Source organism: Mustela putorius, unplaced genomic scaffold (assembly GCF_011764305.1).
Source record: "Mustela putorius furo isolate JIRA1106 unplaced genomic scaffold, ASM1176430v1.1 tig00003845_pilon_pilon_pilon, whole genome shotgun sequence".
NCBI lineage: Eukaryota > Metazoa > Chordata > Mammalia > Carnivora > Mustelidae > Mustela > Mustela putorius.
The window spans coordinates 35,510,244-35,537,941 of NW_025421998.1; the positions used below are offsets into that span (position 1 = coordinate 35,510,244).

General features: G+C 41.9%; 1 protein-coding gene across 2 annotated transcripts; it reads right to left on the reverse strand.

Annotated features, from left to right (window-relative positions):
• Positions 1-1,530: 1,530 nt before the first annotated feature.
• On the reverse strand, positions 1,531-27,669 carry LOC101670915 (protein lifeguard 1). Of its 2 annotated transcripts, XM_004776436.3 has the most exons (11): positions 27,570-27,652; positions 27,069-27,201; positions 22,746-23,014; positions 18,414-18,492; positions 17,433-17,486; positions 16,443-16,533; positions 11,430-11,467; positions 11,259-11,346; positions 9,459-9,548; positions 7,974-8,021; positions 1,531-2,052 (listed from the first exon to the last, which is right to left on the reverse strand). In XM_004776436.3, coding segments are annotated over exons 2-11 (912 nt in total). In that variant the 5' UTR covers positions 27,071-27,201; positions 27,570-27,652; the 3' UTR covers positions 1,531-1,899. The 2 variants fall into 2 exon arrangements, with proteins under 2 accessions (XP_004776493.1, XP_004776494.1); XM_004776437.3 differs by lacking the exon at positions 27,069-27,201 and having other exon boundaries at positions 27,570-27,669.
• Positions 27,670-27,698: the final 29 nt, after the last annotated feature.

Here is a 27,698-nt window from a genome sequence, read left to right on the forward strand (position 1 = left end):
TACGTGAATTATAGCAACACCTCACCAATACCTTCCTGGAAGGCTCTGCCCAGCCTCTGTAACGTTACGCTTTCACTGTTGTTTTCGTTACCCAATATTCTTTTTCTTCCTTCAGTCTACTAATTACTGACATTTCTGGAATCTGGTCTTTGGACTCCCCTATGTATGTCATTCCTGACTGTTTCATCTGTCCTCCCGGCCTCATTTCTCACCTGCGATGGCCCCCAATTACCTCTAGCCCCAAGCTTCAGCCCTTGAACTCTGCCAGATTCACATTTCCTGTTCCCACATAGTCAAAATATCTAAACCTTTTCTCACATCACAACCCCCCAAGTCATTTCCCTCTTTCCTAAGATGGCTTTATTTTAGTAAATGACAATTACCCCCAGTGAAATCTGGGACTGCCCTATTTCTCCCCTGCCCTGAAGAGTCATCCAATCAGACATCAACTTCCAACACCCTTTTTTGTCCATTATCACAATCACATATGATTGACTCATTCTATCCCATTTATCATCCTAGGTCTGTCCTTTAGTGCCTTCAGTGTATGCCTCTGCATTAGCTCTGATACAGACTTCCTCTCTAACCCTTCCTTCTCTGCCATAACCCACCTGCAATGGCCAGACATTCTTCTATAGCAGTGCCTTCACCATGATACTGCAATCAAAATCTTAGGCCTACAAGATGAAGGTCCAAAATCCTGAGTCTAAAAGTTGAGGTCCTCCCTCACCTGACATAACATAAATCTCTCCTCTTGGACTCCCTCCCTGAACCACCTGAAGCACACCAAGGGTGGGCCTGCTCCCTGCCTTTGTTCATCCTGCAGGTGTGACTTTCTGCTGGGGTAAGCACCAGAGACTGGCTTGACCGACACCTGGATTACAAACAGGTGAGGCAAGGATGTAGCCAAATTTCCTCTGGATGGATTTGAAAGTGTGAACTTTTGTATCCCGGTGAAAATTTTCTCATTGAGCATCTCATACCAACAAGGTGTGAGACTCCAGGAGGAATATAAAGATCTGTCTAATCTATGACCTTCAGGAGCATAATCAAACCAGTTATGTAAGGTATGTATAAATAAGTCATGGAAAATATTAAAACTTCTTATTGATCAGTGGGTATGGAGTTTCAGTTTTGCAAGATGGAAACATTTTGGAGATTGGTTGTACAATACTGTGAAAGTACTTAACACTACTGAGCTGTACACTTAAAAGTAGTTAAGATGGTAAATTTTGTTATGTGTATTTTATCATAATTAAAATAATTTTCTTAGTAGTTCCAGACAATCAGGGGAGGTGGTTGCTGAGATAAGCCCACAAATAGAGGTGGGACAGGGACAATTAACTGTTAATTCTCTCTACCCCCTACTACATGGCTGCTATTATTCTCTCCAGTCTGACCCTGGGACTTAGGGAAAAGGTAGAACTCTTTAGTTTATCTCACTCTTGAAAAAAAAAAAAAAGTCATGTCATAATATTCAAGAATGTCCACAGAATGTCCAAGAAAAGAGAAGGGGTAAATACAGATTTCTGTAATCAAATTTATTCATGTACAGAGATGTTGTTTACAGCTTTAAAGACGGCCTGGTAAACTTCAACAATGTTATAGACATCTTACAAATGTTTGTTAGTATATAATTATGATACTCATCTCTTGAATTTATAAAAATCAGAAGTGTTCCCCAGAAAGTTTTGCAATGTGCCAATGGAACTAAAAATGTCACAGCTACAGCTACCATCTACTGAATGCTTGGTTTCATTTCACAAAAAAATAATAATTTAAAATTTTTTTAAAATAAAAGTTTTATAAATTGGTAACCTCCGCATGTCTCTACCTGGCAACATGTCACAGGCATCCCTCCTTCCCTCATTTTAGCATGAACTAGTCTTCGCCACATGACTACCGTCCCAGTCCAATCAGTTGCAAAATAAAAATGAAAAGGTTGATGATGTCCAAGTAGATGTTCAGGGCAGCAAAAACATACTCTTCAGGGTCCAGGTCAGAGTGATGGTGGCGCCCTCCCACCATGAGCTGTACATCCATCACCAAGTACTTAAAGAGAAGAAAGAAGGATTAGCTACCTAAACTGTACATTTCTATCACATAAGAATCCTAAATTACCTGGAAAAAAATATTTTAGCATCAGTAAATATAGTTCAGAAAGTCAATTTGTGACTATATTTGATCTTTTTACAGCCTCAACCATTCACTTTGTCCCCAGGTGTGTCTTCAGCCTACTACAGCAAGTGTGCCATCCTCCTGATGCCAGTGGCACCAAATCTGTAAGCCTTCTTTTGCTTTCTAAATGCAGAAAATTTGGGGCCTTTAGCCAATGAGGTAGAGCAGGTAGAACAATTGGACACAGAGATAAACTACAAAATTCCTTGTATTTGTGATTTCCCCACATGTTCTTGCTGAAAAAAGAACAAAAATAAAGATGGTCCCTGACATTTAGATTCACACCCAGCAATAATTCTGAATTCTTGAAGCTTGGGATGATACCATTTTTCAAGCCCTGACTTTGGGATGGTTTTATGATGATGTTGAAATTTCCAAAACAGAAGTAAGGGAAGATAGAATTTGTAGATGGTTAAATATTTCCCAAAATAAATGTTTAGCTCAGCTCCAGTAGGTAAAATCAGGAGCTCCTAAAACATCCGTAGAAAAATCAGGCAGACCTCTTGGCCTTATCCTTGCTGCCGGGTGAGCAGCCCCGGGCAGCAGGAGTACATTAGAGGAGGAAAAGGGAACAAGTGGCCCCTTACTTCTTTGTATACAGATTTTAGTGTGTATCCAGATCTTTGTATCCAGATCTAGTGTGGGGCAGAGCCACAGAGCCCCACCAGACAGATCAATGCTGGCACTATAGAGAATACTTGGGGTTTTAAGGATGCTTTAAAATAATTCATTTACAACAATAGTCACATCAGTCAGACCCATCCCAAGTGATTGTGGTATCAGCTCTCTGTGGGCCCCAGTTGCCACTTAGACTGGGAAGGATAAGGAGGAAGGGAAAAAGAGAAGGAGGAAAGGGCACCTCCTGATATGAGCTTTATGCCAGTTCAATACAGACCTCATCCCACGTAAAGTGTGACCCACCCAGTGGAGGCAGGAGAGATTAACTGAGCCTCCAAGAAGGGAAGATCATATTGTGGCGAAGGGCAGAGAAGGAAGTCCAACCCAAGGCTGGATGCCAAAACAGGTGCTGCACCTGGACACTGAATCCCTTCTCCTCACTGCTCCCCCCACCCCATGACTGATTCTAGCAACTTTGGAGGGCGGGAAATAAGCTAGGTGACCAGTCATTCCAGTTTGTCCAGGACTTGAGTGTGTCCTTAGTAACCCTCAGTGCTAGGCAAATCAGGGCAGTTGGTCACCCTAGAAAACGGACTGCCCAGGAGCTGAGTTTCCAGCCTTCATTTATCACCCTGGCAACCTGACTTCTGTGGAGAAGCACTTTTCTCTCTTCCTCTCCTCTAACCTCCTGACTTTTTCTTATTTCCTCTTATTAGAGGGTAAACAACTTCTAATCGTTTCACAGACACGACTTGGTGGTTGGGAGTATACCTCCCACGTGAACCGTTTTTGAAAAAGTGAGAGAGTAACCCCAGGAACATTTGGGGTTAACACCCTGCCTCACCCCTACAGCTCTGGTGGTTAACCATCCTGTCCCTAACCCTCTGAAAAAATTTCAGTTTCTCTCTCTCCCCTTATTTGTTTAGTGTTGGGTAGGCCTGAGCCTACAAGACTATTTGTTCTGCCTCCAGACTGGGAAGAGAAACACCAATGTACTTTTGCCTGGAAACAAACTATGCCTGAAACAGGACACAAGAGAGTAACAGCAGGCGTCTCTATGCAAAGGATGAGAGCATATGAGTGAAGGTAAACAAGCACAAGTCCGTTCCCTTCATATCAGCAGAGGGAGTAAGAAAACTGAAATGTGCATACGTAACCTTAGCCTCCTGGTCTAAATTTTTCTGACATTTAAAAATAAGATAGGACATAATTCTAACAAAAAAGAACATAATGTAGCAAAATGTTAATATTTTAAAGCTGGGTGATAATGTGTGGAGTTCATTTCTCCATTCTCTCTACTTCTGGGTATGTTTGGAAATGCCAAAAATAAAAAAATTAAAGAGAAAACCTAAAATATGTGACATGATAAAAGCATAAAATGGAATACCATGCAGCCTTTTATTATTTTTTTTCAAAGATTTTATTTATTTATTTGACAGAGAGAGATCACAAGTAGGCAGAGAGGCAGGCAGAGAGAGAGAGAGGAGGAAGCAGGCTCCCTGCTGAGCAGAGAGCCCGATGCGGGACTCGATCCCAGGACCCTGAGATCATGACCTGAGCCGAAGGCAGCGGCTTAACCCACTGAGCCACCCAGGCGCCCCCCATGCAGCCTTTTAAAGAGAATGAACTCAATCCATGTCTGCCAAGATATAGAGGCCATTATTTTTAAGTGAAAAAGCAAAGACAGAACATTCTAGTTTTTTAGGGCCAGTCATATTTAGCAGTAGGGAGGTTGTATACCAACTTTAGTGACACTAATGCTAATAAGCTCTGAGAACCCACTACCATCTGATCAGTCAAGACAGAACATTCTATGAAGATAAGTGTGTGTGAATGGCCAACACAATACTGAAGAAGAACAGAGTTGGAGTACTGATGCTACCTGACTTCTACCTGAAGCTACCTGTAGCTTAAGACTTACTATGAAGCTACAGTAAGGTAAACAGTGTGGTACCGGCGAAAGAAGAGACAAATAGATCAATGGAACAAACTGGAGAGCTCAGAAATAGATCCACATGAATATAAGCAACTGACCTTTGACAAAGGAGCAAAGGCAAGACAATGGAGCAGCATAGTCTCTTCAACCAGTGGTGTTAGAACAAGTGGACATCCAGATGCAAAAACACAAATCTAGACAAAGACTTTATACTTTTCATAAAAATTAACTCAAAATGGATCTCTGACCCAAATGTAGAACACAAAACTCTAAAACTCCTAAGAAGATGACATAGGAGAAAACCTAGATGACTTGGGTGTGGTAATGGCTTTTTAGATATGACCCCAAAGGTACAATCCATGAAAGAAATAATGCATAAGCTGGAGTTCATTAAAATTCAAAACTCCTTTTCTGTGAAACTCAATGTCATGAGAATGAGAGAACAAGACATTGAGGGGAGAAAATATTTGTAAAAGACACATCTGATAAAAGACTGTTATCTGAAATATTAAAAAAAAAAAAAACCTCTTAAGACTCAACAATAGCCTTTTCAATAAATGGTGCTGGGAAAATTGGACAGCCACATGCAGAAAAATGAAATTGGACCATTTCCTTACACCACACACAAAAATTGACTCAAAATGGATGAAGGACCTCAATGTACGAAAGGAATCCATCAAAATCCTTGAGGAGAACACGGGCAGCAACCTCTTCGACCTCTGCCACAGCAACATCTTCCTAGGAACAACGCAAAAGGCAAGGGAAGCAAGGGAAAAAATGAACTACTGGGATTTCATCAAGATCAAAAGCTTTTGCACAGCAAAGGAAACAGTTAACAAAATCAAAAGACAACTGACAGAATGGGAGAAGATATTTGCAAATGACATATCAGATAAAGGACTAGTGTCCAGAATCTATAAAGAACTTAGCAAACTCAACACCCAAAGAACAAATAATCCAATCAAGAAATGGGCAGAGGACATGAACAGACATTTCTGCAAAGAAGACATCCAGATGGCGAACAGACACATGAAAAAGTGCTCCATATCACTCGGCATCAGGGAAATACAAATCAAAACCACAATGAGATATCACCTCACACCAGTCAGAATGGCTAAAATCAACAAGTCAGGAAATGACAGATGCTGGCGAGGATGCGGAGAAAGGGGAACCCTCCTACACTGTTGGTGGGAATGCAAGCTGGTGCAGCCACTCTGGAAAACAGCATGGAGGTTCCTCAAAATGTTGAAAATAGAACTGCCCTATGACCCAGCAATTGCACTATTGGGTATTTACCCTAAAGATACAAATGTAGTGATCCAAAGGGGCACATGCACCCGAATGTTTATAGCAGCAATGTCCACAATAGCCAAACTATGGAAAGAACCTAGATGTCCATCAACAGATGAATGGATCAAGAAGATGTGGTATATATACACAATGGAATACTATGCAGCCATCAAAAGAAATGAAATCTTGCCATTTGCGACAACATGGATGGAACTAGAGCGTATCATGCTTAGCGAAATAAGTCAAGCAGAGAAAGACAACTATCATATGATCTCCCTGATATGAGGAAGTGGTGATGCAACATGGAGGCTTAAGTGGGTAGAAGAAGAATAAATGAAACAAGATGGGATTGGGAGGGAGACAAACCATAAGTGACTCTTAATCTCACAAAACAAACTGAGGGTTGCCGGGGGGAGGGGGTTTGGGAGAAGGGGTTGGGATTATGGACATTGGGGAGGGCATGTGATTTGGTGAGTGCTGTGAAGTGTGTAAACCTGGTGATTCACAGACCTGTACCCCTGGGGATAAAAATATATGTTTATAAAAAATAAAAAAATTTAAAAAAAAAAAAGACTCAACAATAAAACAATCTGATTTTAAAATGGACCAAAGTTCCTAAGAGACACCTCACCTAAGAAGGTATACTGGTGGAAAATAAACACACTAGTAGAAACTCTGCCTCATATGTCATAAGGGAAATGCAAAGTAAGACAACAGGAAGATACCACTCTTAAAATGGCCAAATTCTGGAACACTTATGACATCAAATGCTGCTGAGGATATAGAACAACAAATTCTCAGTCATTGCAGTGGGAATGCAAAACGGTACAACTACTGTAGAAGACAGTTTGGCAGTTTCTTATAAAACGAAACATACTTGGGGGTCCCTGGGTGGTTCAGTGGGTTAAAGCCTCTGCCTTTGGTTCAGATCATGATCTTAGGGTCCTGGAATCAAGCCCCGAATCGGGCTCTCTGCTCAGCAGGGAGTCTGCTTTCTCCCCCGCCTCTCTCTCTGCCTGCCTCTCTGCCTACTTGAGATCTCTGTCGAATAAATAAATAAAATCTTTAAAAAAAAAAAACTAAACATACTTTTACTCTCCAATCCAGGAATCATGCTCCTTGGTATGACTCAACTACCCAAAGGAGTTGAAAACTCACAGAAACCTGCACACAGGTGTTTGTAGCAGCTTTATCCAAAATTGCCAAACCACGGGAGCAAACAGGATGCCCTTCAGTAGGTGGATGGAACCATAAATCGCAGCACCATAGACAACAGAACGTTACTCGGCACTAAGAAGATATGAACTGTCCGGCCACAAAGGGATGTGGAAAACTTAAGGGCACATCACTAAGCAAAAGAAGCTGTTCTGAAAAGGCTGCAAACTGAATGACTTCCACTATATGACATTACGGAAAAGGCAAAATTTAGAAACGGGAAAAAAATCAGTGGTTACCTCGGGATAGAGGCAGGGAAGGGATGAAAAGGTGGAACACGGGATTTTGAGAGCAGTAAAAAATACTCTGTATGAGGTGGCAATGACGGAATATGTCAGTATATATTTATCTAATCCCACGGAGTGTACCACACCAGGAGTGAAATCTGATGTAAGCTCTACATGACTGTGATGTGCCCAGGTCGTTTCGACAGTGAAACAGATGTACCAGTCTGGTGGGGGATGTGGATCATGAGGGAGGCCATGTGTGGGGGCAGGGGGGATACAGGAAATATCTGTACCTTTCTCTCTGTCGTGCTGTGAATTTAAAAGGGCTCTAAAAATTGTCTTTATAAAGAAAAAAGAAGAAGGGAAAGGAGGAGGGGGAGGGTGAAGTCTTCCAGAGGGCTTTCCGGTCAACTCCTGACTCTACTAGACTCTGGGGCTAACACAGGCTTAGGGGCATTGTCAATGCAGAAACCACATGCTTTGTCAAAGTGAGGGAGAAATGGACTTACAAGTGAGAAGATTATAGTTCCAAGGCCAGCATACAACAGATGCAGCCACTGCAAAGAGAAGAAACAATCTACATTAAGAACAAGATTCGGAATAATGAAAGGACTCACCTGGACCATTGCTGTTAGATAAGGACTCAATATTAAGGCAAGTCAAATCCGTGGGGAAATGCATTTTTTTTAACATCATGGTCCACAGCATCCACTCCATTCCTTGCAGCAAACAATCATATGTTTGCACCCTTGCCAAATCAGTTTTATCAAGTGTTAAACGTCTCAGGCGTGGTAGGGCAAATTGAACATTCTGGATATGTTTTACTTTTTGCCATCTCATAACCCTTCTATAGTATCTGCACCTATACTCAGCTCTTGGAACAAGGTCACTCTGAAAATAGTGCCCTTCAGGTACCCCTGCTAGAGCTGAGTGACAAGAGGTGGAAGACATCGGCTCCAAAAGCAGTGACTCTGTAGACTGACCAGAAACCTTATATGTGACTGGGATCAAACAGATGCACCAGGCCAGTCAGAAATTCTCAGAGTCTGTTTTATCATCAGCTGTGCTGGAGCTGTTACTCTACAGAGTTGGCCAGTCAACTCAGACCAAGAGGGGGGGGGGAGCATTTCCATTTCTATGAATCCTGTCACTGCTTCCTACATAGAAATTCCATGAATATCCCCTGTGTCTTTGCTTCAAGCTAGTCTGTTCCGTGGAACCCAAATAGCCCTAATCAGAATAGAATGGTCTGAATGCCAAAGAGGTTGGCTCTCTATTTGGAGAGGATAAGGAGGTGGTGCATAACATGTAAGAAAAATAATGTCATTCACTCTTCAGGACAAGAAAGCTCATCCTAGGCAAATAGAGCATTCTGCAAACCAGGGAAGATTCTTGGTGAAGGGCATAAATCAGGAGTCAGTGACACAGTGTGGGAGGGGCAGTGTTTCTAGACTGAGCTAATAGTAAGAAAATACCTGATTACTAGAGTCTGAAGAATTCAAAATTGCCCAAGTCAAACAAGCATGTATACTTACATCAAGGTTGGACAACAAGTGTCCATCGGAGTCTTTCATTTAAATGTGTGTAAGATTATATAGTGTAGATATTTGTGAAAGGAAGTTTACAGTAGGAACTGGGATTCATCTATCTAGTAGAAAACAGAGTTCCTTAACTGCATCCAGATGGTATTGTAAAGAGCTATGGAACCAACCTAATAAATATTTGGATTATTACTACCACCACTATCTGGGCTACCCACCACCCACCTTCCCTCTCCTCACTTGGTGCCTGATATGCTACTGGGGTCGACCAGGTCTTCCAGCCCCCCGCAACAACCCAGCCCCTTTCCTCCCAGAGACATTTCTCCCAGTACAGTCTTCATCTGCTTCACCTCACTGAGCATCTGCTTCTCAGAGGATCTAGGCCAACACAACCAGCAAGTCACCCTACATTTCTAACAGTTCTCTGAAGTTCCCAAACGAGATCCCACTTACATATGATCGTATGAAGAGTAAGAGAATTCCATAGATAAGAAGTACGAAGAGTGAAACAAACAGGATTCCGTTCAACATCGTGAAATCCCACTGAGGAAACATAGCACAAAAAACAACTCAGTTATCATCTATAAGGAACTTCAGGATGTTTAGAGATGCATTTGATACCCATAGACAGACACTGACCCATTTGCTAACAATTTACCGGGAACATTTCTGGTAACCATGAAAATCCATTCTTCCCTACCACGGGAAAATACTACATTAAAAAGTGTGTTGTTGACTGGAACATGCTTCAGAAGCAAATATGGAGGAAATCACAGGAGCCAAGGATATAAGAGAGTTCATTATACTATCCTATTTTTGTATTTGTATGAGATTTCCCCTACTAAAAAAGCTTTGTTGAATAAATAGGATGTAAATTTGTATGTCTAGTATGATCATAATTAGTCATATTTTCTCAAAAGTTTTGTGCACAGAATACAGTAATGGAATGAAATAGACCAATGTTAACTGGGCACCTTTTTCATGTTTCTATGCATACATTTAGTAAAAATACACTATACTTTCAAAAATTATTGCTAATGATTCTTTTGTTATTTTGAAATTCATTAATATGTTTTTTGGTTTCACCTTTTTAATAAATCAGGGACCAAATCAGCCTGGGAAAGATGAGGATTCCTTTTTCTTTTTTTCTAAAGATTTTATTTATTTATTTGTCAGAGAGAGAGCGAGTGAGAGCGAGCACAGGCAGATAGAGTGGAAGGCAGAGGCAGAGGGAGAAGCAGGCTCCCCGCGGAGCAAGGAGCCCGATGTGGGATTCGATCCCAGGACGCTGGGATCATGACCTGAGCCGAAGGCAGCCGCTCAACCAACTGAGCCACCCAGGCGTCCCCCTTTTTTTTTTTTAAGATTTTATTTATTTATTTGACAGAGAGATCCCAAGTAGGCAGAGAGGCAGATGGGGGGGGGGGAAGCAGGCTCCCCACTGAGCAGAGACCCCGATGCGGGGCTCTGGGATCATGACCTGAGCCGAAGGCAGAGGCCCAACCCACTAAGCCACCCAGGCATCCCTAGATGAGGTTTCTTTTAAAGGAAGGGGAATATCATCTTCTGACCTGAATAAAATTATGCAGCAAAAGAAGACCCTTGAATCTACGATATATTTTTTTGTCAGAGTATTTTCCCACTTCCTCTGTTTCCTCCTCACACCGAAAGAGTCATTGGAAGTATTAACTCTCCAAGCGAGGTACCGAACCATCAGCACCACCTGTGCAATGTGAATTTTCGGGCCCACGCCCGGGACTTTCTGAAGCAGCCACTCTGGGGTGGAGCCCGAGGAACCTGTTTTCACAAGCCCTCCAGGTGATTCTGATGGCCGTTAAAAAAATGTTTGTCTACAGCTGTGCATTCAGTACTTGGGGCTCGTGGGCGTTTGAAGAATGGCTGAAGTGACGTGCATTTGAATTTTAGTTCAAAAAAAGGATGTAAAGCAGCTCCATATTTTCTAGCGATTCCAGAAATGTTAATACCTTGCATATATTCGGTTAAATAAAATATAGGATTAAGATTAATGTCACAAAAAAATTTTTTTTAAAAAAAAGATTAATTTCACCTGTTTTTGTTTTCTTTTTTTAACGTGGTTACTAGGAAAGTCAGATGCCAGAAGGCAGGGAGGCTGCGGAGGTGGGGCCCGCAGGACCGCAGTGAGCAGGAGGGAGGAGGGTAAGAGCGGGCTGGGCAGAGGCGCTCGCACCCACACACTCCCTTAGGAGAGGAACCCATCCCGGTGATACATACTTTTGTCTGAAGAGCGAACAAAGTGAGCGATAACGTCACCAGAGCGGTTGCTGCTGTTGCCCATAAGATTTCCTCGGCATTGTAGAAACTGAAACCAGAGACTGTGATCACTGTCCACACGCACGCAAGGAAAAGCACGCACGGAAAAGGAAACGTGTATCCAGGACTCACACTGATATGGCTCCGAGCAGCAGACCTTGAAGAACTGTCTGAAAACAAAACGCATAGCAAATCAGAACCCCAGTTCCTGAGGCCCAGAAGCCAGAGGACAGGGTTGAAGGTGCAGATGTTCCGGGCAGGGTTGAGGGGGCGTGTGGAAGCATGGTAACCCTAGTGTGCAACGCTACAGGGAAAATGAATTGTTGGAAACAAACCGTGGAGCTAAGCATTTTCCTAACATTCCCCCAAGGCTGACAGGATTCTTTTATTAGCAAAAATTCTTAGAACGCAGGAGTATCTTTCAGCGTATCTAGTGAATGAAAGATGTATTCAGTATGAATACCGAAACCATAATAATGACAGGTTTTTCTGTAGACCATATTCTCAGTAATCCAATGGGGCCGACTGCATGGCATCTTAATTTATCAAAGCAGGAGATGCTATTTCTACTGATGCTTCACCAACAGCCTCGGCACCGACATTTCCTCCAGGGCTTGGGTGAGAATTCAAAACTCCAGACCTCAGGTGAGGGATGAGGATGGAGGCCTTTCCGGCCCCGGAGATGGGGCTCGAGGGCAGTTCTCCGCAGAACGTGGAGCTGCCAATCCCAGGCTCAGACGCCAGCTGCACCTGGGCTGAACGAAGCAGGAACGTGCCCAGGGTCTGACCGCAGCCTGGGCTGGGGCCGTGTGCAAGAGAGGAGAGAGGCGGTCAAGCCAGAGGATGAGACCAACCAAGGCAACAAGGATGCACCCAGGTGCAAGCCAGGCTCCCGCATGGTGGACAGGTAGGGGGACAACAGTGAATAGTGGCTGAAGGATGACATTCCCCAGCTGGTAGGGCGGCTCCACCAGAGACAAGTCCAGAGCCTTGGCTGACCCTCTGGTCCATGGCAGGAGCCAAGAAGGTATCCTTTAGTCCCCAGGAGTGAAAACGAAGATGCATCCAACTGTGGTGCGGGGACTGCTAGAGCGGCTTTGAACTTCTCCAGGTGGCCCACGTCATCCAGTTTAGGAGACGAGAACTACGGCCATCCCCCGAGTCCTGGATTATATCTGCTTTTTCCAAACCCAGTGAGTAGCTGCCTGATTCTCTACTTTGTTCAATTTACCAGAGCCATCTTTCTTTCCAGTATAGGCTTAAAAAGCTGTGTCTGTTCCATGTGCACATGATATTGTAATAATGTGCTTGCTTCCAACCTTCCTCTTAAGATTTTCTTCTTCTGCTTGCTCTGTTGCTGCATGTTTCTGCATCTTCTGCAGTGCATAAGTATGTGAGAGACAGACGGAGACAGGAGAGGATGGTAGGAGGAAGACGGGGGTTAGAGAGGGAGAGGGAGTGGGAATGGTTTAAAGCGAAAACCCCCCTTCAGTTTTCTCAAGGGGAGAATGAGAAGTCAAACTCTCCCAGTGACTTCAAGAGCACAGAATATGGGCTCGAGGGGGTGTAAATGCTACGGGACAAAAGCTGTCTTCAGTGTGTGTGTTTTCATTTTCCCCTCAACTCCTTTTCTGAAATGGTTTTCTCCATATATTTCCTAACACTCACTCAAAACAAAAAATTGAGAAGGTATAACTAATTCTTTGCCCCTCTACAATATTCTCTTAAGCTGTTACCTGCTTTGAGATACACAACAAAACCTCAGAGAAGAGAGCTTCATTGAGACCAATACCTTGGATCTCTTCTTGTAATAATTTACATTTTTTTCTTGGAAAATTTTAAAATAAAAAAATCGTAAGTTTTTGGAAAAGTACCTCCTTTCCTCATCCTATTCCCTCTGCTCCAGGATTCCCAATATCTTTCTATGTCTGGCTTTTAGCCCCCACTCCTTCCTGAGTGTGATCTGGGCAGGAACTGAGAGACCTCACCTGCTCCCCTGAGCAACGAGCAGAGTATCCAGGCCAGGTAAAGACCTTTCAGTGCTCTGGCAGCCAAGGAAATGCCCACATGTAGGCATCAGAGAGCTCGTCTTCTCCAGCCTCGGGTGGAGGCTAGTCTTCCCAATATATAAATCACGCTGGACACTGCACTATAGGGATGCTGAAAATCTCGCCATTGGCATGTGTCCTTCCTCTCTTTGACCACCAGGCACAGACCCAAATCTAGGTTCATCACACTCAAGTGCAATAGGATGATGAATTTTTTAAAATTTTTTTAAAAGATTTTATTTATTTATTTGACAGATCACAAGTAGGCAGAAGACAGGCAGAGAGAAAGGGGGAAGCAGGCTTCATGCTGAGCAGAGAGCCCGATGCGGGGCTCGATCCCAGGATCCTGAGACCATGACTTGAGCTGAAGGCAGAGGCTTAACCCACTGAGCCACCCAGGTGCCCTTTTAAAAATTTTTAATTGAAGTATTATTGACATAAAATATTGTATTTGCTTCAGATATACAACATAGTGATTTGACAATTATATGCACCACAAAATGCTCACCACAATTAGTATCATCTGTCATCGTACAAAGTTACTGCAACATGATTGACTATTTTCCCCGTGTTGTACTTTTCATCCCTGTGACTTACTTATAACTGGAAGTTGGTACCTACTAAACTCTGTCACCTGGGTTTCCTAGCACCCATCCCTCTCCTCTCACAACCACCAGTTTGTTCTCTGTATTTATGAGTCTGTTTTTGTTTTGTTTCTTTGTGTTGGTTTGTTTTCTGGATTCCGCATATAAATGAGATCATACGGTATTTGTCTTTCTCTGTCTGACTTATTTCACTTTGCACTTAACCTCTAGGTCCATCCATGTTGTCAAAATTGGCAAGATTTCATTCTTTTTATGGCTGAATAATACTCCATCGTGTATAAGTACCATCTCTTCTTCATTGGTTCATCTGTCAGTGGATGGTTAGGTTGCTTCTATATCATGGCTATTGTAAATAATGCTGCAATAAACATAGGGGTGCACATATCTTTTTCAATTTGCATTTTCATTATTTAGGTAAATACTCAGAAGTGGAATTACTGGATTATATGGTATTTCTATTTTTTTTCAAGATTTTATTTATTTATATGACAGAGATCACCAGTAGGCAGAGAGGCAGGCAGAGAGAGGGAAGCAGGCTCCCTGCTGAGCAGAGAGCCTGATGTGGGGCTCGATCCCAGGACCCTAAGAAAATGACCTGAGCCGAAGGCAGAGGCTTTAACCCACTAAGCCACCCAGGCACCCCTGGTATGTCTACTTTTAAACGTTTGGGGAAACTCTATCCTGTTTTCCACAGCGGCTGCACCAATTTATATTCCCATCAACGGGGCAAGAGGCTTCCCTTTTCTCCACATCCTCTCCAACACTTATTATTTCTTGTCTCTCTGATAGTAGTCAATTCTGACTTGTGTGAGGTGATATTTCATTGCATTTCCATAATAACTAGTGATGTCAAGCAGATCATCTCTTGGCCATCTGTATGTCTTCTTTGGAAGAATATCTATTCAGTTCCTCTGCATTTTTTATTAGATTTTTTTGGTGTTCATTTGTGTATCTAGATAAGTAGGAAGGTAGGTAGGTAGATAGATAGAATATACATATATATGATCTATATACAGTATTAACTCTTTATCAGATATGTCATTTGCAAATATCTTCTCCTATTCAGGTCACCTTTATGTTTTAATTGACGTTTACTTCCCTGTGCAAGAGTGTTTTAATCTAATATAGTCCCGAATGTTTATTTTTGGTTTTGTTTCCCTTGCCTGAGGAGACATATCCAAAAAATATTGCTAGGGACAATGTTCCTGAGTTTACTGCCTGTGTTCCTTTTAGGAGCTTTATGGTTTCAGGTCTCACATTTAGGTACTTAATCCACTTTGAGTTTATTTTTGTGTCTGCTGTAAGAAAGCAGTCCTGTTTCCATTTTTCTGCATGTGGCTATCCAGTTTTCCCAGCACCGTTTGTTGAAGAGACTGCCCTTTCCCATTGTACATTCTTGTCTTCTTTATTGAAGATCGATTGACCATATAGTTGTGGGGCTATTTCTGGGCTCTCTATTGTGTGCCATTGATCTACGTGTCTGTTTTTGTGCCAGTACCATACTCTTTTGATTACTACAACTTTGTAGTATATCTTAAAATCTGGGATTGTTACACCTCCAGCTTTGCTCCTCTTTCTCAAGACTGCTTTGGACTGCGTAGGACTGAACATTTTGTATACCATCTAACCACTGACTTTATTTTCCTACCCTTATTTTTTCCCTTTCATCAGATTTCCCCACCAATTTATCTTATCTTCTTATATTGTATGTATTTTTATAAGCTACCTCAAATCCGATAGGGAATCAGATGAAGAATTAATCACAATGGGAGGGTGCTGAGATCCTGGAATCCTTGTGAGCAGCAGGAAAGGAACTGGTGGCAAGAGAAAGAGCCACACGTTTTCTGTCGCCCAGAGCAGCACTGATCCTCACAGAAGGGCCCCACGTGGTGAGGCCTTGTGAGTAGAAGCCCCAGGGGAGGCCCTGTGAACCAGCAACCACACCATGCCTGAGTGAGGAGCCGAGAGCTAAGGACCTGGAACTCCCCAGTCCCCAGCCCTCCTGAACTGAGATGCACGGTGGGGAAACAGGGAGAAGCTGAGCTGAGCTGGGTTTCTGCGCCCAGTGAGACTCGAAACAGAAATAAGACACATTTTACAAAATAAGGAAAATTACGCTTCTCACCCACGAGTTTGTGAGCCAAATGTAAAAACCCACTTTCCATAACAAAATGGGTTTGTGGCGGCTGGCGGAGGGCCAGTAAGTTAGCTGTTCCTGAAATGCAGCCCAGACTCTGAGAGGGCTCCCCTACGTGGCCTCTGGAGACAGGTTTGCCGAGGGTCCCCAGATCCTCTCCCTCAGCAAAAGGGTGTGGGTACGGTCTCATAAGTAAGTGTGCGACAATCAGAATCCAGCCAAGAGAACATCTCACAAATACTTTCTATCTGTATTATTCCACAAGAAGATTTTCCACAATAAAAGGCATGGAATTACTAATACGACAGAAATAGATTTCAGAGGTGAGCTACAAGTGCTAACAAAGTCTACTTACAAATAATCCCAGGAGAATGTAATTCGCAGGCACCTGTCGGCGGAGTTTCCCGCAGCAAGCAAGTACAATCAGTACAACAAAAAATGCCGGCCTGAGGATAATTTAAAGTCATGTGTTATTTGCTTCCAGTGATTATATCATATGATATAGGTAGATAAATAGAGATAGAGATACGTTACTATACATTATCATCTGATACTAAGTGTAAACAAAAATATATTCAGATGATTACCTTTGCTTTTTTTTTAGCTTTTAAAACTAACTTTGCTCATTGCCAGCCAATTTTTAAAATTTTTAAATTTTTAAATTTTTTAAATGTTTTAAAATTTTTTAAAATTTTTTATTTTGAAATAATTATAAATTCACACGAAGTTGCAAAAGACAGAGAGGTCCCATGTATCCTTCACCCAGTTTCCCCCAATGGTTCCATCTTACATATTTATAGTATGATACCAACACCGTTAATTTGACATTGGTGCAATGTGTGTGTAATGCCGTGTCACAGAACTATGACACAGATCTGTGTAGATATGTGTTACCAGCACCACGGTCGAGATTTGAAACTATCCCATCACTAAAACATCAACAAGACCTCCCTCATGCCATCCCTTTCTGGTAACATGCACACACACACACCCTAGCTCCTAGTAACCACTAATTTGCTTGTTTTTTTTATCTCTATAATTTTGTCATTTCCAGAATGCTATATCTTTTTTTTTTTTTAAGATTTTATTTATTTGACAGAGAGAGATCACAAGTAGGCAGAGAGGTAGGCAGAGGGGGAAGTAGACTCCCTGCTGAGCAGAGAGCCCTATGTGGGGCTCAATCCCAGGCAGCCAGGATCATGACCTGAGCCGAAGGCAGAGGCTTTAACCCACTGAGCCACCCAGGTGCCCCCAGAATGTTATATCTTTACTTAACTTTTAATAAAGAACCTCAATCAGTAGTTGTTAGAAAAAATCACTTTTTATGAAATCCAAGAATACTTACAAGATTGCATAGGTGAACCAAGCATTCATGAGCACCCAAGTTTTTAAACCTTTCCTAATTAAAAAAAAAAAATACAGTGTTAAACAATAAATTGTTTCTTTTTCTAACTAACATAATATTAAGTAGAAGTAAAACAATCTCATGACAAAGGGGTAAACCCTAAATGATTGACAATGACAAATGAGTGAAATAATCAAACCTAGAACTATAACTTGCTTCTTAAAATAGATTCATAAAAAGATAGTCATGTAAGTCAAATCTTATGAATGTAAATGTCCCGGGGACGTTTTTATTTTCAAAAATAAAATAAAAACAAAACTGAGATCGCTATGTGTAGAAAGCGAAAAGAAAAAAAATCAACTTCTTATGTATTTGTTTTGTAAATGGAGATTTTCATGAGCTAGGTTTAAGCAATAGTCCCCGAAATATTTTCTGCATGTAACAGTGTTCCGAGTCTCTGGGGCCTCCAAAATCTCACCTTTTTTCTTTTATCCAGTTTTTTTTTTTTTTTTAAGATTTTATTTATTTCTTTTGTCAGAGAGAGGGGGAGAGCACACAAGCAGGGGAAGCAGCAGCAGTTGGGCTCTCTCTCTGCTGGGCAGGGACCCCAACGCGGGACTCAATCTCAGAACCCCAGGACCATCACCTGAGCTGAAGGAGACACTTAACCGACTGAGCACCCAGGTATCCCTTCTTTTATCCACTTTTGCCTGTGGAAATAGCTCAGGGAAAATAGAAAATAAAATAGACCCCAAATAAGAGTAAGACAAAAAGATCTTGGCTTAGGAAGCTGAAGCAAAACTGTAGAAATCTACCAATACCTCTAAGAGTTGCCTCAGAAACAACAAAGTGATAGAAATATCATATCCTATGGATGATTAAGAAAAAACAGATAATGTTCAATGATCAGAAATAAGTTGATTCAATAAAAATTAAAGTGAACAACTTAGTATTTAATTTACATCAGCAACAACAACTTACCAGAAAAGAAACACACTGACAATTGCCCCAGTGACCACCAACTGAGCTGACAGGATCAGGAACACTTTTATAATGAAAGCTGAAGAGACAGAAACATTATTTTTATCATACCATATTCAAAAGTAAAAACAGAAATGTAATTATCTATTTATGATGCTTAACAAAAAGGATATTTCCTGTGACTTTTTAAGGTTGGGAAAAGGAGCACCAGTTAGAGTCAGCAAATTGAATAACCACAGAAATACAGCTCTGAACTCTTTGTGGAAAATACTCCATTTGGACTGTTACAGGTGTTTTATTGGCGATCTGAGGGTTTACCCATGGAAGCCCCAAAATCTAAAAGACAAACAGGGATTAATTCCTTACTAGGCACACCCCATCCTCCTTAGGACCCAAAGTGACCTGAAAGTCTCTGGATGTTGCAGGCCATTGTGAGGGGTCCGGCTCCACCCGTAGACACAGGTACAGAAGGCAGTTAGCCCTCAGAGACGGATGCAGGCTGCGGGCCTTCTCAGAGCCTTCCCACCACTTCTCTCACCAGCCTGCCTGCCTGCAGCAATTCCCTTCCCCTCCCTTCACCTCGAGCAGAAACTAAATAATGAGGAATTATAAGGAAGAACAAGGAGGTCACAGCAGCATGCCAAAGCCAAGTACAGAGGATGTCAGCATCTCTTTTTGCGTCCCTCCCCCTGCACAGCTCTTCCTGGAGCCCTCCGAATATGGTGCTAAATATGATGACAGTGAGCTGTTTGGTAGCTTTGTCTCCATTTTAAAAGAGAAAAAAATTCTGCTTGGAGATGACTGACAGGATTGTCAGCTGTGTCCTTTGTCTGGGCGGTGTCAATGTATAGGAAGGGGGGATAACAAAGAAATAGGATTGAGCTGTCTTAATCACAATACAGAATATATGTGCCCCAGTGTGGGCTGCCTATATTAAGAAATTCAGGTGGTCAACATTTATTGCACATCTACTATATATCAGAGACTGGGAGGGAATAAATATTAAATGTGGCCCAGCCTTAAGACATAAGATTGTTAGAATAAAATCTACGGTCCAGAAATAATCCCTTATATTTATGGCCAACTATTTCTAACAAATGTGCTAGAACAATTCAAGGAAGAAAATATAGTCTTCAACAAAAGGTGCTGGGACAAGTGGACATACACATACCAAAGGAATGAATTTGGACCCTTTCCTCATGTCAAAACTAGTAGTTTAAAATGGATCATAAATGTAAGCATAAAAAACAAAACTCTTAAAAAAAAAAACTCTTGGGGTACCTGGGTGACTCAGTCTGTTAAGTTTCCAACTCTTGGTATCAGCTCAGGTCATGATCTCAGTGTCTTGAGATCAAGCCTCACATCGGGGCTCCACACTCAGCACGGAGTCTGCTTCCCCCTCCCTCTGTCCTTTGGTCCCTCCCCTGCTCGTGCATTTTTTCTCTCTTTCTAAAATAAATAAATAAATCTATCTCTTTTAAAAAGAAACAAAACTCTTGGAAGAAAGCATAGACGTAAATCTTTGTGACCAGAAATTAGGCAATGATTGCTTTAGATATGACACCTACAGCACAAAGAAAGAAAGAAAGAAAGAAAACAGACAAATTGGATATCATCAGAAGTAAAAGTTTTGTGCTTCAAATGATACCATCAAGAAAGTGAAAGTGAAAGAAAGAACTAACAAACTGGGAGAAAATATTTGCAAATCATGTATCATGATATGGGACTTATACCTAGATTACACAAAGAACTCTTACAGTTAAAAAACAGGGAGATAAATAATTTAAAATGGACAGAGCTTGTGTAGTGCCCCTGCCCTCTGACACTGGGCTTGGCCACATGACTTGTGTTAGCCAATGAGACATAAGCATGTGTGAAGCCAGGAAAGGCTTGACAAGCTGCTTGCACAACAGGGCTTGTCTACCTGGTATAATTTTCCTTGGGACTCAGGTCCCACATGATGAGAAACTCAAGTCATAAAGAGAAAGCCTACAACCAACACCAACTTCCAGCTGTGTCAGGAGTCATAATGGCCACTTCAGCCTCAGCTGCCATCTGATTACAACTGCATTAGAACCCCCAGTCAAGACCAGCCCAAGAACTGCCCAGCTGATCGCAGTCATCCACAGAATCGTGAGAGATAACAAAATGGTTGCTGTGTTTTGGGCAGAGGACTTGTATAGATATTTCTCCAAAGAAAATACTCAAATGGCCAATAAGTTTGTGAAAAGATGCTCAACATCATTAGTCATTAGGGAAATGTAAATCAAAACCACGAAGAGGTATCACCTCACATACACTAGAATGGCTACAAGAAGAAAGACAATAACGAGTGTTGACAAGGAAGTCGAGAAACGGTCCCCCTTCATATGCTGGTATGTAAAATAGTGCAGCCGCTATGTTTAACATTCCTCAGAATTACCATATAATCCATTGATTCCTAGGTAGCTACTACCCAAAAAAAAAAAAAAAATGGAGATACATGTCTATACAAAAACTCAAATATGAATATGGATCACAGCATTATTCCTAATAACCAAAAAGTAGAAACAGAGCAAATGTCTGTCAGCTGAAGAATAAATAAACAAAATATGTTCTAACAAGGCGTTGGAATACTATACGAGCATAAAGAAGGAATGAAGTTCGGAAACATACTACAACATGGGTGAACCTTGAAAACTTATGCTAAGTAAAAGAAGGCAACCTCAAAAGGTCACATATCATAGGATTCCATTGATGTGAAATATCCAGAACACACAAACTCATAGAGACAGAAAGTAGGTTTGTGGTTGTCAGAGGCCAAGGGGCAGGATGGATGGGAATTGACTGCCAATGGGTATGAGTTTCTTTTTGTGGTGATGGTTGCACAACTCTGTAAATATACAAAGAATAGTTGAATTGTACCCTAAAAAAGGGTGAATTTTATGATCTGTAAATTGCATAAAGCTGCTTTAAACAGTGATAGCTCCCTAACACCATAGCTTTTCATCCATTACCCTGCTATACTTTCCCTTTGTTTCCATAGGACTTTCATGTTTTGGCATACCATATAATTTTTTTTTTTAAGATTTTATTTATTTATTTGACAGAGAGAGATCACAAGTAGGCAGAGAGGCAGGCAGAGAGAGAGAGGAGGAAGCAGGCTCCCCGCTGAGCAGAGAGCCCGATGCGGGACTTGATCCCAGGACCCTGAGATCATGACCTGAGCCGAAGGCAGCGGCTTAACCCACTGAGCCACCCAGGCGCCCAATATAATTTTTTTTTAAGTGGGACAGGGCCCAGTCTCTGCTCTCCAGGAGAGACAAACCCAAATAACTAACTCCAATGGTGGCGAGTAGGTCTTCACCTGATTTCCTCATGTGTTAAATGACACTACAACGCCTTCATGTACAGAGTTGTTGTAAGGACTAAATGCAAAACTCTTCTTCTTACACAATGCCCGGTGCTGAAGAACTGGCACTGGGGGCAGAGGTGGCTCATGGCTCCATTTTCCCTGGCTTCCTCACTACCCAATCCCTATCTGGTTAAAAAGGACAATTGGCCCAACCAGAAAGCTACAGATGGAGGTGGCTGTGAGATCCCAGCAGGGTCAACGGCATGCAAGTGGAAATTCTTGGGTATGGTTTCTAGGAAAGCCTCTGAAAAGAAGTCATATTTGGCTTACTCTCAGGCATTTATCCATGAATGGCACCTCTTGGAGCTTTCGAGGCAGCAGACCAGGCTTGGCCTTTCTTTACCTTTGCCTTTCCCTACCTGGAAAGCTAGGGATCCAAAGGCATCTTTCCAGCCACAAGATGGGTGATGAGAGCCACAGGGAGACACAATGGGACTCAAAGCTCACAGTCCACCTTTAAGTTGTCCAAGCCCTAAGAAGGTCTAAGGAGGACACACTGGTCATGCCTTGAACTGCATATTTCATGAAAGGAAAAAGACATTTATTGAAGCCACAGTTCTCTAGGTTTCTACTGCTCACGGCTGAATGCATTTGCCATACAAAATTAATATCTAGGGGCATTGAATTAATATGCTTTAAAACTAAAGCGAGTATCATAGCATCACCTCGTAGGGAGGTAAGAACATTCTACAGTCAGTGAGTAATTCATATTTCCTCAGGGAACCACACATTATTTTCCATAATACGTTTATTATGAATTTCTGAATACCCTGGACAACTTAGGGGCCATCTGCCACAGCAGCCCTGTATCATGTTTCATGGTAAAGCATAACTGGGAAAAACTAAAGGTCAAGTTAAACCTCCTAACAATCCACTCTGTGGAAGCATTTTGAGAGAACACTTGCTTTTCTCTTCCATAAAGGTAATTTTATGCTCACCTCTGCGGATCGATGCATCTGAGAATGGACTGGCTAAATTATTGCTCTCATCTGGGGTGGTCTCATCTGAAATTTGTACCACATAGACATCCTTTCGCTCTCTCATCTTTGGATGTGGATTCCCGAGAGTTTTTTGTGGCTCAGAAGGTGCAGATGTGGAGGACTGACCAGACTTGATCTGGACGTTACTATCTGCTGCTTTCCGAACCAGATGATGATGACCTCCAGAACTAAAGTCTGTTGCTTCACTGGCCTCCAAGTCCATTTTCCTGGAGGGGGAGAATTGTTATTCAAGTCCTGTGCTCATAACTACTACAATCTTAACATCCTCATAACTTTCAAATGATTTTTTCTTTTCTCTTCTTTTAATTAAAAAAATTATTTTTTATTTTTTAGTAAGCTCTACACCCAACATGGGGCTTGAACTCACAACTCTTAGATCAGGAGTCACATGCTCTACCCACTGAGCCAGCCATGCACCCCTCAGATGATGTTTTCTTAACTGTAACTTCCTTAGCTCAGGACTTAACAAATCAATACTTAACAAATATTTACTGGATAAATGATGACCAAATACTTTTAATATGAGGCCTATAGAGTGAAATAGCTTGTGTTTTATAATGAAATTAATATGTTTATAAATTCATCCATAAGGAGTTCCTAAGTTCCCTCTTATGTGCCAAGTGTAGAGCTACCCAAGTCACCTCCACCTTCAAAGTACTTATATTTTGGAAGAGAAAATAATAAAACAAGCAGTGGTATAAAAGCCAAAATAAGCAGGGTCAGGAATTATGGAAGATGATACAAGAGCCTTTCATAATGTCTGGAGGAACATGCAGGACATTTGAAGAGGTGGTCACAAGCCTCCTGGGAAAGTCAAGTTTCAGCCAAGACTGGAAGATAAGTAGTAGGAGGAGATGGGGAAAGGTTTTCTAAGGCAGGGGAGGCAGCCTGGACCAGAACTGGAAGAAACAGAGAGGGCAGGTTCCAGAGCAGAATGAGGTTAGACAGAGGGCCAGTTAGGGCAGGTCAGTGAGTGACTGGCAAGCAAATCCATCCTGCAGACCATGGCCACAGCAGGCAGAATGAATGGCCCTCCCCACCCAAAGATGTTCACACCCTAATCTCTGGGACTTGTGAATGTCACCTCACATGGCAAAGGGAACATTGCCAATGTGATGAGCTAAGGACTCTGAAGTGGGAATAAGATCCTGGGCTCTCTGGGTGGGCCCACCTAAATCACAGGTGTCCTTATGATCATACTTATGAGAGGGAGGCAGGAGGATTGGAGTCACAGAAGGAGAGGTGACAACCGGAGCAGAGGTCAGAGTGATAGAGCTGCTGTCTCTAGTGATGGAGGAAAGAGCCATGAGCCAAGAACGCAGGAGACCTCAGCAAGCTGGGAAAGACAAGGACATGTATTCTCCTCTAGCTCCTCCCAAACTGAATGCTGGCACTTTTAGGCCAGTGAGACCGATCTGGGACTTCTAACTTGCAGAACTGTAAGAGAATAGGTTTGTATTGTTTTAAGGCACTATATTAGTAGTGGTTTGTGACAGCCATAGGTAACTAATACAATGGGGGAGTTACTGAAGTTTCTCCAGCAGGGGACCATGAAGATCTGACTAGAAAGACTGCACTAGGGTGCCTCAGTCAGGTCACGATCCCAGGGTCCTGGGATCGAGTCCTGCCTCGGGCTCCCTCCTCCACGGAGAGCCTGCTTCTCCCCCTCCCTCTGCCTCTCCTTCTCTCTCTCTGTTTCTCATGAATAAATAAATAAAATCTTAAAAAAAAAAAAAAAAAAAAAAAAAGGCTGTAATGGGCACAGTGTGGAGAAAGGACCAGAATAAGCAAAGAGACCAGAAATCCAGATGAGAAGTTACGGTGGCTCTGATACAGTGCTTTGGAACAGAGGACAGTTCTTAGAAAACCAGTACAAAATGAACCAAAAATGGCAAAGAAAAGCCTTCCATTAGCTTCACAAAGACATGAAGACTCAGACAAGCAAGCCCCTGTTCCTGCCTCACAAAGAGGAGTCTGAGGAGATTGCCGAGAAGGCCAGGGCTTGGGCAAACCATAGTCCAATCGGGAATGGCATAAAAAGAAGGTCTGAACAGAACGCCACACTCTTGGAAAGGCTGACTCCATTTTATATACATGTCCTTCTCAAATTAACCTATAAATTTTACAAAATTCACTGGGATTTATTTTTCATACTTGCAAACGTAACTCAAAACTTCATCAGAAAGAGTAAATATATGAGCATAATCAAGAAGAAAATTGAAAGTGAAGGATTCTGGGGAGCTGGGGAGTACTGACTTACCTTATTGGAAACCGAAACGTCATGAAGCTACAGGATAAAAAGCATGGTTGTAGTATGTCAATAGATAAACGGATCGATGGGATGGAAGAGTTGTAAGAAATAGACCCACGTGTATACGCAAATTTAAAATTTGATAAAGGGGGGTGCCTGGGTGGCTCAGTTGGTGGTGTCTGACTCTTGATTTGGGCTCTGGTCATGATCTCAGAGTCATGAGCTTGAACCCCTGTTGTGCTCTGTGCTCAGAGGGGTGTCTGCTTAAACTTCTCTCTTCCTCTCCCTCTGCTCCTCCCCGACCCCACTCATTCTCTGTCTCTGTCTCTCAAATAAATAAATAAATCTTCAAAAAAAATTTTTTTAAAGGTGACATTTCAAATTATTGTCCCATGGTATTGGAACAAGTAGCTGTGCTTAGAAAACAAAGTTCAATAACTACCTCACGTCTTTTACAAAAATACATTCCAGATGAATTAAAGATATTATATAATAATAGCCATAGATATTCTACAAGAAAATATCAACAAGTATTTTTGTAAGCCTTGCAAAAGTGATACCATAAAGGAAATTCTTGCCAGGTTTGGTGTACAAGAAGCACTTTTAATATTACAAAAAGAGACCAGTAGGGGTGCCTGGGTGGCTCAGTGGGTTAAAGCCTCTGCCTTTGTCTCAGGCCATGATCCTAGGGTCCTGGGATCGAGCCCCACATTGGGCTCTCTTCTCAGCAGGGAGCCTGCTTCTCTCTCTCTCTCTGCCTGCCTCTCTTCTCTGCCTGCTTGTGATCTCTGTCTGTCAAATAAATAAATAAAATCTTAAAAAAAAGAGAGAGAGACCAATAACTCTGAAATGCAAAAGTATGAAAATAAAGCATGCAATGTTTACTATACTGTAAGAAGAAGTTTTTTTTTAAGGTTTTTTTTTTTTTTAATGTATGTATTTGACATGACCTGAGCTGAAGGCAGAGGCTTTAACCCACTGAGCCACCCAGGTGCCCAAAAAGAAGTTTTTAACAAGGAAAAGATGAGCAACTCATCAAAAAGATGAGAAAAGAATGTTAATAGGCAATTCATAAAGGAACTTAAAGTGGTCAATAAATTTAGGAGGTAATACCTCACAAATAACAAAGAAACGCAAATAAAAACAATTATGTACATTTTTCCCACCAAAAGCAAAACAGATAATTTTCAGAGTTGCAAGGGTGTGGAGAAATGGATAACCCAGGGCCACATTCTGACCTGTGGGGGTCCTATATACATTTGCCTTTGAGGGTACTCTCTCTATAAAAAAAATATTTAGATGTACATTTTATGGCTGCACTGGCATAAAAAAATACAATCCAGGCTTTATTCATTAAACATTATTTATTCATTATTATTATATTCACTTTTTTCCTCCTGATTGTAAAAGAAATTGAATTATTTGCATGACCCTTAAACCCATGTCGGGCCCTACGCAACTGTGCCTCCTGTGCCTGGAGCCTAAGTCAGCCTTGAGATAACATCGAGCAGTTGACGGGGTGTAAACCTTTCTTTTGTCTGTAATTTGGCAGCATCAGATTCAAAATTTGCATTACTTTATACCCAACAGTTACATTTTCAGGAACTTACCCCATAAAACTACCCACACAAATAGGCAATGATATATATTTAAGACAGTTCATTACATTATTCACTGTAACTGCAAAAAAAATTTTTAAACAGACTAAGTCAATCCTTAAGAAATGGTCAAATTGATTTTAGTAAAGAAAAGGTAGGTATATATGGATTGATGTTAATAGTTCCCTCCGACACACTGTTGAGTAAAAAAAGCTCTAGTAGAGAATAATATGTAGTAGGATCGCTTTCATGTCTTATATACCACACACATACACATTTCCAGAAGCTGAAGAGATGTAGGACAAACTGTTAATATAGTTATCTCTAACACTGCAGAGCTGGGGCATACACTCTGAGTTGTATGAATTTTTATAATGAGCATTTATTATTTATACTAAAAAAGATATTTACATTTTGAAGAGAAAAAGAAATATTTCTCTTTTTGATAAAATCTGGAGCTCCTCTGAGGAAAACCGTCCTCATACTCAGCTGAGAAGCACTGAAAGGTGCCAGAACACCCAAACTGGTTTCCTCCTTGGCGGTCCTACAAATCAGAACAGGGAGAAGCAGCAAGAGAGTTTCAAAGCACTCAAAACCAAAATCAAACAAAAATTGGGGCGCCTGGGTGGCTCAGTGGGTTAAAGCTACTGCCTTCGGCTCAGGTCGTGATCCCGGGGTCCTGGGATGGAGCACCACGTCCGGCTCCCTGCTCAGCGGGGAGCCTGCTTCCTCCTCTCTCTCTGCCTGCCTCTCTGCCTACTTGTGATCTCTGCCTGTCAAATAAATAACTAAAATCTTAAAACAAACAACAACAACAACAACAAAAACAACCAAACAAAAATCAAAGGCAGCTGAGTTTTCCTCATGAAGCTACAGTTGGCTGGCACCTTAATCATAAAATGAGGCATTCACCTGGTCCTCAGAATGCTTTCTTGCCTCCAGAGCCAGTGGTCATCCCAAGGACAGGCGGGCCCTGGGGCTGAGAAGGAAGTTCTGAGTGACAGTTAGGGGAGTGGCAGTTGGAGCACTAGCTGGGCCAGG